The 15,319-nt window shown below is 37.7% G+C and overlaps 1 protein-coding gene across 5 annotated transcripts in view; it reads right to left on the bottom strand.

Moving 5' to 3' along the window:
- Positions 1–15,319, bottom strand: part of TUSC3 (tumor suppressor candidate 3) — a 141,026-nt gene that overhangs the window by 25,400 nt on the left and 100,307 nt on the right. For 3 of the 5 annotated variants that reach the window (XM_031440205.2, XM_010995700.3, XM_064477500.1), the window contains one exon: positions 2,861–2,924. The exons of the other annotated variants lie outside the window; for them this stretch is intronic. In XM_031440205.2, the coding sequence (XP_031296065.1) occupies positions 2,861–2,924 (64 nt within the window). The remainder of the gene's footprint in view (positions 1–2,860; positions 2,925–15,319) is intronic. 5 annotated transcript variants of the gene reach the window in all.

Here is a 15,319-nt window from a genome sequence, read left to right as displayed (position 1 = left end):
GTGTGGGCAACTCCTGATTTGGTTTAGTGTTTAACAGACTAGCTGCTTTGAATCAAGTATATCGCTAAAATGCTACATCATGGATTAAAACTGGGCAGAAAAGAAAAAAATTATACACATACGAGCTAGAAAGTAACCTGCAATAAATAGTACCCCCTTTTCTGTGGGTTCACTTTGTAGTTTCGGTTACCCGCAGTCCAAAGACATTAAATGGAAGATTCCAGAAATATTAAGTTTTAAAGTAAGTTTTCAATGCCTTTTGGAGTAGCATGATGAAATCTCACACCTTCTTGCCCTGTCCCACCCAGGATGGGAATCATTCCTCTGTCCCGAGCATCCATTGCTATGTTCGCTACCCTTTCATCAGCCACTTAGTAACCATCTTGTGAGCACGTCAGCTGCTGGGGGATTGCAGTGTGTTCAGGTCACCTTTATTTTACTTTATGATGGCCCCAAAGCGCCAGAGAAGTGATGCTGGCAGTGTGGATATTCTCTTCCTGTGCCTAATCTATAAATTAAACTTTATCATAGGTATGTATGTATAAGAAAGAGATACAGGATTTGGTACTATCTGAGGATGCAGGCATCTACTGGGGGTCTTGGAACATATTTCCTGTAGATGGGGGAGGTCTTGTATTTTAACAAATGCATTTTGCTTCATAATTATATAATTAAAAGATAAATTAAGAGTAAATAAGACACTACCCTTAATGTTTAATAAGGAGATGTTCCTATAAACACACTTGCAAGTATTTCATTTTCTCACCTAAATCCCCTCTGATATGCAGAAAGTATTATTACTTTCTTACCATATGAAAGTTAGGAAACCGAAACCATATAGTTCAAGATCAAAATTTGAGAACAGAATTGGAAATACCTACATTGTTTCTTTGCATGAGACAAATTCAAGCAAAAAAGTACTCATCACTGTAGCTCCCTAATTCTGAAGCCATAAACCACATGGGCAATTAAATAAATGCCAGGAATGGGCTACAGATAGACACAGTTCTGTGTAAGCACTCAAGTATGTGTAGCCAAGGGTGAAAGGAACAAAAATGTTGAGAACTGATACAGAGGAAGAAGATGAGGATGCTGTTCAGTGAGTTTCAAAAAGACAATGTTTATTTCCCCTGCAACAGAAAGTGGAGTCTTACAGTCTGTCTTCTCAAGCTTCATTTCCAAGGTCAAACCTTCTAAAGGTGTCATTTTATTATCTAGTTAACTACACACGATTAATGACACAATGACTCTCACACCAGAAAAAATTAAGCCATTCCGTTCCCAGTGTAACTTTAGAATTCTGATAAATACCACAGGACTATGTTTTTTTTTGTTTTGTTCTGTTTCTGGACATCTACACCTTTGGCAAGTGTCAAAGAATCAACCAGTCAATGTTTATGCACGCTATCTGTGAGCAGCAAAGTTCTGAGTGAGAAAGGTGGGAAAACATAATGGGAAAAACGTCAGCCTCGAGTGGGTACTAGACGTTTCATCTGTGTTGTCTCACTTGTTCCACAGAAAAATGCCATGCCGTTAGTTGGCTCAATAACCCTGATTTTACAAATGAGGGAGTTTGTGAGCTTCTTGGGAACTGGGTGGGAAGAACTTAAAAGCGCCTCCCACCCCTTTCCTCTAGGAGTAACGCCAGGCTCAGTTTGTACCAGCACCTGATGCCGTGTCCACAATGCAAGTAAAAGAGAATTAAAGGTAGCGAATATGTATTTGCTGGTGGATTACAGAGTGCACTGTCAGAACAAAGTAATAAGATATAAAAGCTCTAATAGGATTAAAAAAGTCTTTTCTGTCCAGAATAAAATTAAGGACTTCAATGGCCTGACTGACACTTATTCATGAAATCCTATGTCACAGACCATAATAAAATATTACCTCTAAAGCTTAAGTACCTGTACAACCAGGAGACCATGAACAAGAAAACTGAACCCTAATCCTAATTCTTCCTCCAACCCAAGGCAACTCAAATAAACTTCGTGGGTTTTAGTTTTCCTAGTTATAAAAAGGAGGTTTTGGCCTAGGTGAGTTCTAAGAATCCTTAAAGGTTTAACTGGTTATGGTCTAGACTGCTTCATTTGAATATGAATCTTAGTAACCAGGAAAGTAATCTGACTTTATAAATGATACTATAAGGCACATTTTAAATCCTGAGAATGACTCAGTACGTTCAACACTATAAATTTAACCTACAAACATTTTCATAAGACTCAAACGTCAGCGTTCCCCCAAAGTGCAGTTGTTTACCCAAAAAGTAACTTAACTTCATTCTAATCATATTCAGAGTTTGTTTTTAGATACATGAGCCTTAACTCTTTGCTTTCATTCTATTTTCTTTACCCTTCTGCCTCTAAACTATAAATTGCACTGTATTATCTGATTTATAATGTTTAGTCTGTCATGTTCCAAAAAGATGTCTAGTTATCCTAAATTTACTCTTTCTTCTCTTACTAATAACATTTAAGGGAACCAGTACCATATATGTGTATTTTTTATCCTGCTGTTTATATTATAGGACACTTTTTTCTCTCTGTTAAAATCCTACAGGGGAAAATCATACAGACACCACAAAAAACCCTAGCCAGAGATAATCAATGCAGAGCAAAGGCTACACTTCAAAATTCAATAGGCAGTAGAAAAGAGAAAGCTATAGTCTATTAATAAATGAGAATTTTAAAACTACATTGTAATGGAAAATAATTAGCATAGGAATTAGAAAATTAGCCACATGGTAAAGTTTAAAATTTAAGATTTTTAAAGTCTTCATATATATTGTTAGGAAAAAAAAATCAATTTGATAGCATGCAGCTTTGCTTTGTTCTTTTCAATCCATCAGTATTTTAAAGGATACTTAGTACCAGAATAATGTGTGACTCTGCCACGAATTGGGCCTGGCTGCTTCCATGAATGTAGCTCTATAAAACAAGACAAAGAAGCAAAAATTACAATCTGGGGAAAAGCAGATTTTTTGGTAGATTTTTTTTTCTTTGTATTGTGTAGTTTTGTGCCTTGAAGATAAACAGTGGATAAATATACTAATTAAACTCCTATTTATAATTTTTGAATAAAATATTAGTTATTTTTGAATAAAATTAGTTAACTAGAAATAACAGCTAAAAATGGTTGATGTTACTGTAAACTGTAGAAAGCAACTTAACATCACAGTAAAACAATGTAACTTCTTAAAAGGTTTACCACAAATACATATACACAATGTAATGATTCTTCCAGAGTTACTGTAAAATGTGCTTAATATAGCGTAGGTTACAAATTAGAGCAACTAAGTTTAATGATTTTCCATCCTTTAAGTAAAAAAAATGACCTATCACTCTTATATCACTCTTTACCACATTATCAAAGTATTTAAAATAAGGAGATACTTTTATAAATGCATTCATTTTATTAGAGAATTTAAACTGGTTTTTTTTCAAAATATAATTAAAATTATTTTACCCCATTGAAAAATGTAGTTTTCTATGCCTAGTAAGACCTATATTAGTTGCTATCAGTCGATTACAGAAATCTGACAAAAATCTTCATCCAGGACATTTTGCTTCTGAAAAACTGATTCTCATGGTATTTCTGCTTTAATGGAAAGAGCATTTAACTACAGGAGTGAGAAAGTTACTCTTTCTTGTCCTTCCCCCGGGCGTGTCACCCACGAGATCTCAGGTACTCAGTATCCCCTCGTCTGCAAAGGTAGGAACTGGATCAGGTGATTCCTGGGGTCTTTCTGAAGTGTGCACAGTCCTCTGTGTTTTGTCGTCGGCTGTCTTAGTGTTTTCATGTAAAGGCTGCTCTTGATACTCTGATCTAAATGGTCTTTATTTCCATCTCTAATTCTCGGCGATTTACAGTGCAGCTGCTTCATCCAAAGGTGTGTTTAGATCTATTTTTAAAGCACAGTTTCAAGCAAAAGTGGCTAAAAAAAAATAGCCATTTCTGGTTTATTACAGCTTCTGAGGCATGCGATCACGTATGTTTCCTTTTTACTCTATTAAACATTACTAATGAATGACAACAGTGTAGCATGACAAATACTATAATTGCTTCAAGTCAGATTAGAAACTAAGACCCTGAGAACTAAGAAATGAAGGTTCTATCATTCTAATAACTGTTAACAGCATAGATAATAAATACAATCATACCAAGTGTTAATAACTGCCATTTATCAAGCACTCTGTGTGTGTGAGAGACACTTAAAAGTTTTACTTGCAATTGCTCATTTAATTCTGATAATCCTACAAGATAGGTATTTTCATTACAGCCATTTCATAGAGCAGGAAACTAAGGCTTGGGTGAAGGACCTTGCCTGAGTCTTCCATGTCTGGGGTATGTAAAATCTGAGATTTGAGAGTAGGCCTGCTGGACTTCAGATTCTGAGCCCTTATTCACTGGGCTACCTTGTTACTTGCTGGCCGTTTGACTGGCTGCTTCCTATGTTAGCCCATCATATCTTAACCACCATATAAAGTAGTTATTCTCATGTCGTCTTCCAAATGAGGACACTGGGATTTCGAGAAATTAACTTAAGATCGCACAACAAGTAACTGGTGGAGTCTGGACTGTAACCCGGGGTTGAAGGCCTCCAGGGTCCATGCCTTTTCCAGCAGACAGTAACTTACCAAAAGGTAGGAAGGAAAATGAGTGAACAGCCATATAAAAGCTTAACTGGCAATCATACAATTAAATGTTGGCCATTACAGCAATTAAAGTAACATCTGTATGACTGACTGAAATATCTGAACATAGCACTACTGGATAATATGCCCAGATTTATATAACAACTGCAAGGCAGTCTGCCTGTATTAGAACCACACATTTAGAGGAGCAAAACTTGAGAGATTTTCTAGGTGAGTGGTTTCAGAACTTTTTAAGTGGAGCATCTTCTCTGGTCAGTGTCGTCAGCAGACGTCCACATTTCAGATCCGATGGTCGTATCTCGGTCTTACTCGACCTGATCGCTCTGAAGAACTGGCTGCATGTGCTCACTCTCTCCCTTTCCATCGTGTTTTCTTCACTTGGCTCTTCCTGCTTCACTGGCTCCCCTTCCTCAGGCCCCCTGGCTGTTCCTTCTCATCACCTGAACTCTAAATTCTCTTGTACCTCGGAGCTCTGTAGACTTGAGCCTCGTCTCTAATACTCAGGCTTCCCAGGTATTCTCACCCAACCCAATGAGTTTAATCATTTCTGTCCTGACAATTCCTGTATTTATATCTGCAGCCCAGTCCTTCAGACTTTGATATAAAATCTGAGGAATGTTTTTTATATGTAATAGAATCAATCATTTTTTTCACTATGTGACTCTAAATAAAGAAGATGCTATTTTAAAATATGTAAGTTAGTAGGAATGCAGTAATGACACCCTAGACCCAGATCTCCTTTGTGTATTCAGGTACCCGGAATACTAAAACAAAATAATCTTCAATACTTCCTTTCCAGTTTCTTTCTGAGAATAGGAACCTCCAGGAAGAGACACTATCTTATTTGGTGTTAAATGTACCAGAAGTTCTTAAAGTCATTCTATGATCTTCCCACTGTATGATGCTCTAATCTTGCTTACGATGGAATCAATTAATTGAGTCTTTAGTGAAAACAAAGTGTGAGCAGGCAGGCTGGCTTCTGTGGGTAAACGGGAGGATCCTGGGTGACCACTGCTGCTGCACGGAAGAGCTGAAATCCCAAGGTGCTTCTTGCTGTGATGTTCGAGTAAAAGATTTCCCACTTCCTGATAGTTAGACATTTCCAGCCCTTTCCTTAGGGGTCCTTCCTGTATTCATCAACTACGTAAACGTGGCACTAGTTCTTGCTAGGCTGCTGCACCAAATGGCAGACGTGATTGCAGACCATGCAACGGTGAGGCCAAGTCCTTCTGGGTTTGACGAAAGAAGGGATGTAGGTAGGTATTACCTACATCCAGGAGGCAGAGAATGCCGCTGTGTTTGACTTCCCCAGAGGCCACACAGACCTGGTGCTTGAAATTCCTACGTATGTCATTAGAAGTTTGACTTAATCGAAACTGAAAATTGAGTGTAACACACGTAAAACAGTTCTTTATGAAAATAGTAAATCTGATCTGCTTACTGAAGTGTTTTGTATGTCGGGAGTTTGCAGTAAGCCCGCTTGCTGACTGAAATGCTAGGGTGACTTTTAGCCCTAAGTGAGCTAAACTTACTGCACGGCCGCTTATGGAGTGTGAAACCATTACTTGCCCTCGCCGCACTCTCAAAACGGCTTCTGAGACTTTTTTCCTCACCCTGTTTGAGGATCCAGAAGGTGGACCACTCAACCCAGGTCAGTGAGTCCCAAAATGTGTGTGCATAAATTCACCTGGGATATTGATGAAAAACAAATTCTCAGAATTCATATATGGAGATTCTAATAAAATAAGTCTGTGTGGTAGGACCAGGAATTTGCACTGTTCATGAGCTGAAAGCCATTTCTACGTGCTTGCATTTGCAAGAGGCTGTGTGGGGAGAGGGGATGTGTAATCCTGCAAACACTGTCACAAAGGCTGCTTAGTCAGAGAGAACATCTTCCTAGTAGGAATTTTTCTTTTTTTTTTTTTTTTTTTTTTTTTACTATTAAAAGAATCACTATATATTCAGAGAAAACATCACACTAGCATGAGGTGTTCTTGTTATAAACAAGACCTGCTCCTTTAAATGCAGGAACAGAGAGCCCCAGGGACACGAGCCCAAGGAGCGCTGGGTGCTCCGTGAGCCCCAGCAACAGAAGGAACTGCACGATGCTTCTCAGGCAAGGGAGCAACAGATAACAGCCCAGCCTAGCTCTAAAAACTCTAATTTCAATCATCCTGTTCAATCTTCTGAGAGATTTTCTAGAATACTACCAGACACGTGGTGAAAATGAAGAGAGACAGAAACCACTGAAATGGAAGAACCAAACGGTGGGCTAGCGGCTGCTAACCAGGGGCGGTGCTTGGACAGCTGTGACCCCAGGCTGGGAAGAGGATGACGGGCCTTAGTCAAACCCTTCTCTACAGAAAGCTGGCAGCCCTGACAGCACAGCGGAGAAATCACTCTCCTCATGAGCTTTACCTGAATTACAGTGTCAATCAGACTGGGGGTTCCTGTATTGTAAGGCGGCGGGGGGCAGTAACAGCAGAACAACAGCAACAAATTCCAGTCAATACTAAGGAAATCCTAACCAGAATACGCTGAAATAGTTCACTGTAATTGCCTCTCCCTAGAAGGTCAGCCGATGAGAACACAGTGCAGGGCTGGGAGGCTCCCCGGAGACCATGAAACCACCCTGAGCCCCCTGCAAAGTGAGTCAGCTACTGGGGATAAACTATGTTTGGAGAAGCAGCTTTTATTTTCAGAACAAAACTGATGAAATGACTGATGAGGAAGAGAGAGCTGCTCCTATTCACTGTGCTTCGTTGAGAGGTAAAAATAGGACCACATGGTGAGACTAAGTCTCTTCCAAGTGTGCAGCAGTAACTTACCAGGTCCTGTGATTCAACTTCTGAGTAATTTTAGTAATTACTATTTTCTTGACAACAGCACATTTCTAGACCTAGCATAGATTTCGTTTTATTCACCAATAAAAGAAAACTTGAAATACATAGTGTAATTACTGATAGAATTTTTTTGGTAACTAAAGTAGTAAGTTCAAAATGAAGTTATTTGTTATACATTTTAAAATCCAACTGAGTAGCTTCTGATACGAGATACACTGAGTAAGTAAATCTAAAATGCAAAAGTTCTGGTAGCTCTGTCATATCAGGTATATATGAAAAGTATAATAAAAAGTGTGTGGGTTTTTTCCCTTTATCCTTGGGAAAAAGTCAACCATCAAGAAAGATTATTATTCTGTCATCATTATAAATGCTATCCAAAATGCAAGAACCAAAAAACCAACTGAGGTAGCTTAAAATGTACATTATTCTGTGTTAAAAATAAAACCACTCCTTTCACATCACTAAATATTTTGCAGCTCTAATTGGTATGAGAAATGCATTAGGAGCAGAATTTCTCTTTTGCCCTCTTCTACCTTTGCAAAGAAACTGAATGATTTCTCCCAGGAAACCCAGAAATTTGTTTTCCTAGTCCAGATAAGTTTTTGTTTTCATGGGGCTATTAGGTGATAAAGATTATCATGCAAAGTCTATAAAGTGCGTTTAAACAAAAAGTAAGCAAGGTCTGCTGTCTTCTGAAGCATAGTCTCTTACATTTTTCCTTTTTGTGTGTGTGTGTATCTGTGAGATGAACGTTCGTATCTCGACTCTCAATGCTCACATGAGAATTCTTTGATAATCCTACGTATGTACATTCACGTGGATGACAAGGACCCTGGGTGGCTAGGAAACTGTCCCTTAACCACGTGGGGCACACCCGTGAGCTCGTCCTCCGCACGCACTTTGGACTTGGTATTCTTTCACGTCACCGCCTGACTGCAGCACGAGCAAACTATCGCTGAGTTTCTGGGTCCCCTTTCGTCACGCTGGACTGTCTGCTGTGAAAGCTTGTCTAGTCCGGTTCTTCAGACAGCTTTGCTGACATCCTTGAAACTTCCCTTCTGTTGTCTTAAGAATGACACTTTCTCTAAAGTTCACCTAATGCCAATTGCTTTAGAAGTCCAGTGTCATCCATCTTCTCCACAAGTCCAGGATCACTGCATTCTGATGAGCAAGTCAGGGAAATCACTGCCTTTAAATCTCTGACATCAGAGACTTCATCTTGACATCTGGTATGAAATATCGCACAAAGGTACGATAAATGAAACCTGTCCAAGAAGCGGAAGTGACGCTGATGAGGATTCCGGTATCAGACCCGTGTAACACTGCTGACAGCTCCATGGCTTTGCAGGCCTTGAGAATGGGTTTAACAGTGATGAATGTCACTGGCTGAACCTGCTGACTTACCACGTGAGGCATCAAATTCTTGGTGTAATTTTCTATTTGCTAAGCTTAGTATTTGAAGGCTTCAAATTAATAGCATTCATCTTTAATCAGTATACTATCAATGTGAATCCAGGTATATGAGAAGTGTTTTGTATACAGAGGCTAACAGACAACTTCTGTTGCTGCCGTAAAAACCTCACAGCACCAAACACAGCAGTCGTCTGCGGCAGAAGGGCCTCGCTGATGGTGGGGCGCTCTGGCTCCGATCCAGGCTGCTGGCCGTGTGGGACTGCGTGTGTCACCCAGCCGACCAGTGGCTCAGGCTCCTTATCCGAAGAGCAAGGTGGTTATGATCATTTAAAGCTTTCAGAAAAGTAAGACATGCAGTAAGCCTGCATTAAGTGTTGGCTGCTGTTGTTACATCTGTTTATTCCACCAGTGTCTAACAAGTGACAGGTACATTTCTAGGCACTTGAGATAAGAGTGAACAGAGCAAACACCCCCGGCCTCATGGGGCTGACTGTCGAGGGTTTGTGTGTGCCTGTGTGTGCTGGGGGTGGGAAGCCAGAGCCAGAGACCAAAAAAAAAAAAAAAGAATGTAAAAATATAATACATATATGTAAATATAAAATAAAATGAATTGTACACTGAGGACAGTAGTTAGCCATACTGGTTTGGGGGGAAGCACATACCAGGCAGAGGGAAGAATGGCCCGTGCAAAGGCCCTAAGGTGGAAGCGTGTGCAAGGAGCAGAAAGGTCAGCGTATTGGTGAGGACTCAGATTTTACCGAGTCACATGGGAAGCCTTAATAGGAAGGTTTTGAGCAGAAAATTAGCCTGATCTATGCTGAGAAGAGACTACAATGAAGCAGGGGTAGAAGCAAAGAGACAAGAGGGAGTTACTACAGTAATCCTGACAGCAGATGCTGGTAGTTTAAAGCAGGCTGATGACAGGTGATAACAAGTGATTTGATACTGGATTTATTCTGAAAGAAGAACAATAGCATTTCTTGTTTCCTGTGTGTTCTTGTGCAAAAGGAGACCACAGCTTTATAACTGACAGAATGTGTAGTAAAAATTTAAAGTTCAAATTCATAGTAAATATATATTCTAGTATTTATACTAATAGAAACATAAAACATTTACATTCAATTGGGGATACATGAATTTTAAACAAAATCTTAACATTCATTTATATAGTTGGGTTTATTACAGAGGTCGCTAAAAATGGTAACATGTGCTTTTAATTGGTAAGGACTCTGTAATAATAGAAGAGATAAATTACATTATTTGTCCATCAAGTTCTATTTTCTTTTTACATCTTTTTCCTTTGGATGATTCATATTTTAAAATTCAACAGGTCTTTTGTATTGAAAGACCCACTTCTCAGCCAGTTCTAGATTGTCACATCTTACGGAGTAACTACTAGTTGGATATATCTCCTAGAATATTCTATTTGAATCTCCTAATATTCTAAAACCAAAATATTTTCAAACGTCAGCATTCTTAGCATAAAGTAACTTATCTTTGCCAGAACAGACGTCATGCTTCTGTCAATAATGCAACCATTCTTCTCATGAGCTAAGTTTCAACTTTGACATTTCTGCCTGCATCAATCTTAAAGCCAGTGAACACTCCCGATTCTCTATTTGCTGCTTTTCTATTACCCTGACACAACCGAGTCTGTCTGAATGCTTATCCTATCATGCTTGGATTACGGGCTCTCTAAACTTTACTCTCCAATCCTTCACTTCTAGCTAAATCTTCCAAAATTACCACTTTCATCAATCCATTGCTCACAACCCTTTGAAAATTTAAAATTGCTTTGGGACCAAAGCCCTTGGCAATATAAGCCAAATACCTTTGTATGAATCAATCAGTCCAACAAGTATCTACTCAGTACTTAAGCTAAGAGTTCAAAAACAGATAAAGCATGGTGTTTTTGCTCAAAAAGAAACAGTAATACATGCATTAAGAGATCTCTAATCACATAGGCAAAATAAACTGAGGGTGCTGTGCTTAACACTCTGGAATTAGTAGACCAAGATTTGAGTCTGTGCTTGAGTTGACTCCTTTGTAACTGGAGATAACACATCCTTCTTACTGCGAACTGCTACCAGATTAAACAGATCAGAAGTTAATAGAATTAGCTACCAAATTACATGGAATTTAGTAAGACCTCTCTAATTGGGCTATTTATATAGTTATGTGTTCAGTGAATTCGAGAGAAACATAAAAGTTGAAGTTACTGTAGGCTGAAAAAGGCTCCAAAGATGGTTAACTGTAAACAGGGTATTTCTACGTAGGATATGTTGAGATAAACTAGGAATCCTGGGAGAGGATTTTAAACAGGTAGAATGTGACAAGGAAGTTAATAGAGGATGGAAAGCAAAACTGTTTATCCTCCTGGGAAGGGGTTTGGAGGTAGACATGACTGGGGTGCCAGATTAAGTACAATTTTTCTCATATTATTTCTATTAAAAAATTACATTTCAGTTTTCATTTCCACCTCTATATGGGTTCTTAAGGCTGTTTCTTTTGTTTGTTTGTTCTTCCTTCCGCAGCTCATACCAAGGAATGATCTTTATTCTTACTGGTTTACCAAAACAGCTTGATTCAAGGCCAACTCAAATTCTACCTCTTTTACTAAAACTTTGCCAGATAATTTTGCCTCAGGGTGGTTAATACTGAAGGCTCTTAAACTATTATAATACTTACTGTCTGTACCATTTAATCTGCATCTTAGTCACATATGGACTTAAAATGTTAGTATTCTGGACTTAAACTCACATGAATAGTGTTATCTGTCTGAGGGAAAAGGATATATTACTTATAGAATAGAGAACATTCCCATTATTTTAAAAAAGAGAACAGGCTTAATTACTTCAACATATTTCAAAGTAATTTAAATGTAAAATATACTGAAACCCTAAAATGAAAAGTAAAATGATTGTAGAAATCTGTACAGTGTAATTCAGGAATTTTTTAAAAATCTAGAACATCTGTTAGTAATTCTGTATCTTTTAACTTCTCAAATGAAGCCAGCAGGAACTTTCATATATAAATCTTAGAGAAAAAGTGATGATTTAAACAGCTATGTAGAGTGAATATTAAATTAATAAAATCAGTTTTACTCTTTTTAAATTTAGACTGCGCTCATTAAATAAAAAGTTTTTTTAAGTAAGCATTTTTTTGCCGATAAAATTTTTAACAAGTGAATATTGATATTTGGTGGTTATTAGTAGGTACTATAAACATATAATTTTTTTAAATTGAAGTATAGTCAGTTACAATGTGTCAGTTTCTGGTGTACAGCACGATGTCCCAGTCATGCATATACATACATATATTCGTTTTCATATTCTTTTTCATTAAAGGTTATTACAAGATATTGAACACAGTTCCCTGTGCTATACAGAAGAAACTTTTTTCTTTTTTAATCTATTTTTATATATTGTGGCTAACATTTGTAAATCTCAAACTCCTAAATTTATCCCTTCCCACTGGCTTTCCCCAGTAACCGTAAGATTGTTTACTATGTCTGCGAGTCTGTTTCTGTTTTGTAGATGAGTTCATAGTGTCCTTTTTTCTTTCTTTTTAGGTTCCACATATGAGTGATATTTTATGGTATTTTTCTTTCTCTTTCTGGCTTACTTCACTTAGAATGACATCTCTAGGTCCATCCATGTTGCTGCAAATGGAATTGTTTTATTTTTATGGTTGAATAGTATTCCATTGTACCAGAATACCACAATTTCTTTATCTAGCCATCTGTCGATGGACATTTAGGCTGCTTCTGACTTGGCTGTTGTATACAGTGCTGCTGTGCACACTGGGGTCCATGTATCTTTTTGAATTACACTTCCCTCTGAATATATGCCCAGGAGTGGGATTGCTGGATCAGCTGATAAGTCTATTTTTAGTTTTTCTGAGGAATCTTCATACTGTTTTCCATGATGGCTATACAAAACTACATTCCCACCAGCAGTGTAGGAGGGTTTCCTTTTTTCCACACCCTCTCTAGCATTTACCGTTTGTGGACTTTTTAAAAGATGGCCATTCTGACTCATATGAGGTGATACCTCACTGTAGTTTTGATTCGCATTTCTCCGATAATTAGTGATATTGAGCATTTTTTCCATGTGCCTATTGGCCATTTGTATGTCTTCATTGGAGAACTGCTTGTTTAGGTCTTCTACCCATTTGTAGACTGGGTTGTTTGTATTTTTGTTACTGAGTTAAATGAGCTATTTGTATATTCTGGAAATTAAGCCTTTGTCAGCTGCATCATTTGCAAATATTTTCTCCCATTTCGTAGGTTGTCATTTTGTTTTGCTTATGGTTTCCTTTGCTATGCAAACACTGGTAAGTTTAATTAGGCCCTATTTGTTTATTTTTGCTCTTATTTCTATTGCCTGGGTAGACTACCCTAGGAGAACATTGGTAAGATTTTTGTCAGAGAATGTTTTGCCTGTATTTTCTCCTAGGAGAGTTATTGTGTCTTGTCTTATATTTAAGTCGTTAAACCATTTTGAGTTTATTTTTGTGTATGGAATGAGGGAGTGTTCTAACTTCATGGCTTTACATGCTGCTATCCAGTTTTTCTAGCACCACTTGCTGAAGAGACTGTCTTTTCTCCACTGTATATTCTCGCCTCCTTTGTCAAAGATTAATTGACTATAGGTCTGTGGGTTCATTTCTGGGCTCTCTATTCTGTTCCATTGATTCGTATGTCTGTTTTTCTACCAATACCATGCTGTCTTGATTACTGTAGCTCTGTAGTATTGCCTGAAGTTTGGGAGAGTTATTCCTCCAGCTTTGTTCTTTTTTTTCAATACTGCTTTGGCAATTCTGGGTCTTTGTGATTCCACATACGTTTTAGGATTGTTTGTTCTAGTTCTGTGAAAAAATGTCCTGGATAATTTTATAGGGATCACATTAAATCTGTAGATTGCCTTGGACAGTATGGCCATTTTAACAGTATTGTTTCTTCCAATCCAAAAGCATGGGATATCTTTCAATTTCTTTTAAGTCATCTTTAATTTCCTTAATCAGTGTTTTGTAGTTCCCCATGTATAGGTCTTCCACCTCCTTGGTCAGATTTATTCCTAAGTATTTTATTGTTTTGGATGTGATTTTAAAAGGGATTGTTTCTTTACTTTCTTTTCCTGCTAATTCATTGTTAGTGTAAAGAAATGCAACTGATTTTTGTAAGTTAACCTTGTATCCTGCTACCTTGCCGAATTCTTTTATCAGGTCTAGTAGTTTCTGTGTGGAGCTTTTAGGGTTTTCTATGTATAGTATCATGTTCTGTCTGCATATAGTGACAGTTCTACCTCTTCTCTTCCAATTTGGATCCCTTTTATTTCTTTTTCTTGCCTGATTGCTGTGGTTAGGACTTCCAAGACTATGTTGAATACAAGTGGTGAGGGGGGCATCCTTGTCTTATTCCAGATTTTAGTGGGAAGGCTTTCAGTTTTTAACTGTTGAGTACTATGCTGGCTGTAGGTTATGTCATAGATAGCTTTTATTATGTTAAGATGTGTTCTCTATATACCCACTTTGGTAAAGAGTTTTTATCATAAATGGGTGTTGAAATTTATCAAGTGCTTTTTCTGCATCTATTCAGATGATCATGTGATTTTTGTTTGTTTTCCTTGTTGATGTGGTGTATCACATTGACTGATCTGCATATGTTGAACCATCCTTGTCTCCCTGGGATAAATCCAACTTGATCATGGTATATGATCTTTCTTATGTGCTGTTGGATTCTGTTTGCTAATATCTTGTTGAGCATTTTTGCATCTATGTTCATCAGTGATATTGGCCTATAATTTTCTTTTTTGGTGGTGTCTTTGTCTGATTCTGGTATCAGGGTGATGGTGGCTTCATAGACTTAGTTTGGGAGTTTGCCCTCCTTTTCAGTCTTTTGGAAGAGTTTGAGAAGGACTGGTATGAGTTCTTTGTACGTTTGGTAGAATTCCCCAGTGAACCCATCTGATCCTGGACTTTTGTTCATAGCGAGGTTTTTTTTATTGCTAATTCTATTTTGTTTCTAGTGATTGGTCTGTTTAAGTGATCTATTTCTTTTTGATTCATTCTTAATGGACTGTATGTTTCCAGAAACTTGTCCATTTCTTCTAGGTTGTCCAGTTTGTTTTCATATAGTTTTTCATACTATTCTCTTGTGATTATTTGTATTTCTGTGGTATTGGTTTTAATTTCTCCATTTTCCTTTCTTATTTTATTTGTGCTTTCTCTTTTCATCTTGGTGAGCCTGGCCAGAGGTTTGTCAATTTTGTTTACTCTTTCAAAAAAATAGCTCTTAGTTTGATTGATTTTTCCTATTTTTTTAATCTCTATTTTATTTATTTCCTCCCTGATCTTTATTATTTCCTTCCTTCTGCTGACTTTTGATTTTGTTTGCTCTTTTTCTAATTC

The sequence above is a fragment of the Camelus dromedarius genome, chromosome 22 (genome assembly GCF_036321535.1).
Source record: "Camelus dromedarius isolate mCamDro1 chromosome 22, mCamDro1.pat, whole genome shotgun sequence".
NCBI classification, from domain to species: domain Eukaryota; kingdom Metazoa; phylum Chordata; class Mammalia; order Artiodactyla; family Camelidae; genus Camelus; species Camelus dromedarius.
Note: the sequence above shows the minus strand (reverse complement) of the source record. Positions and strands in the feature narration are given on the sequence as shown.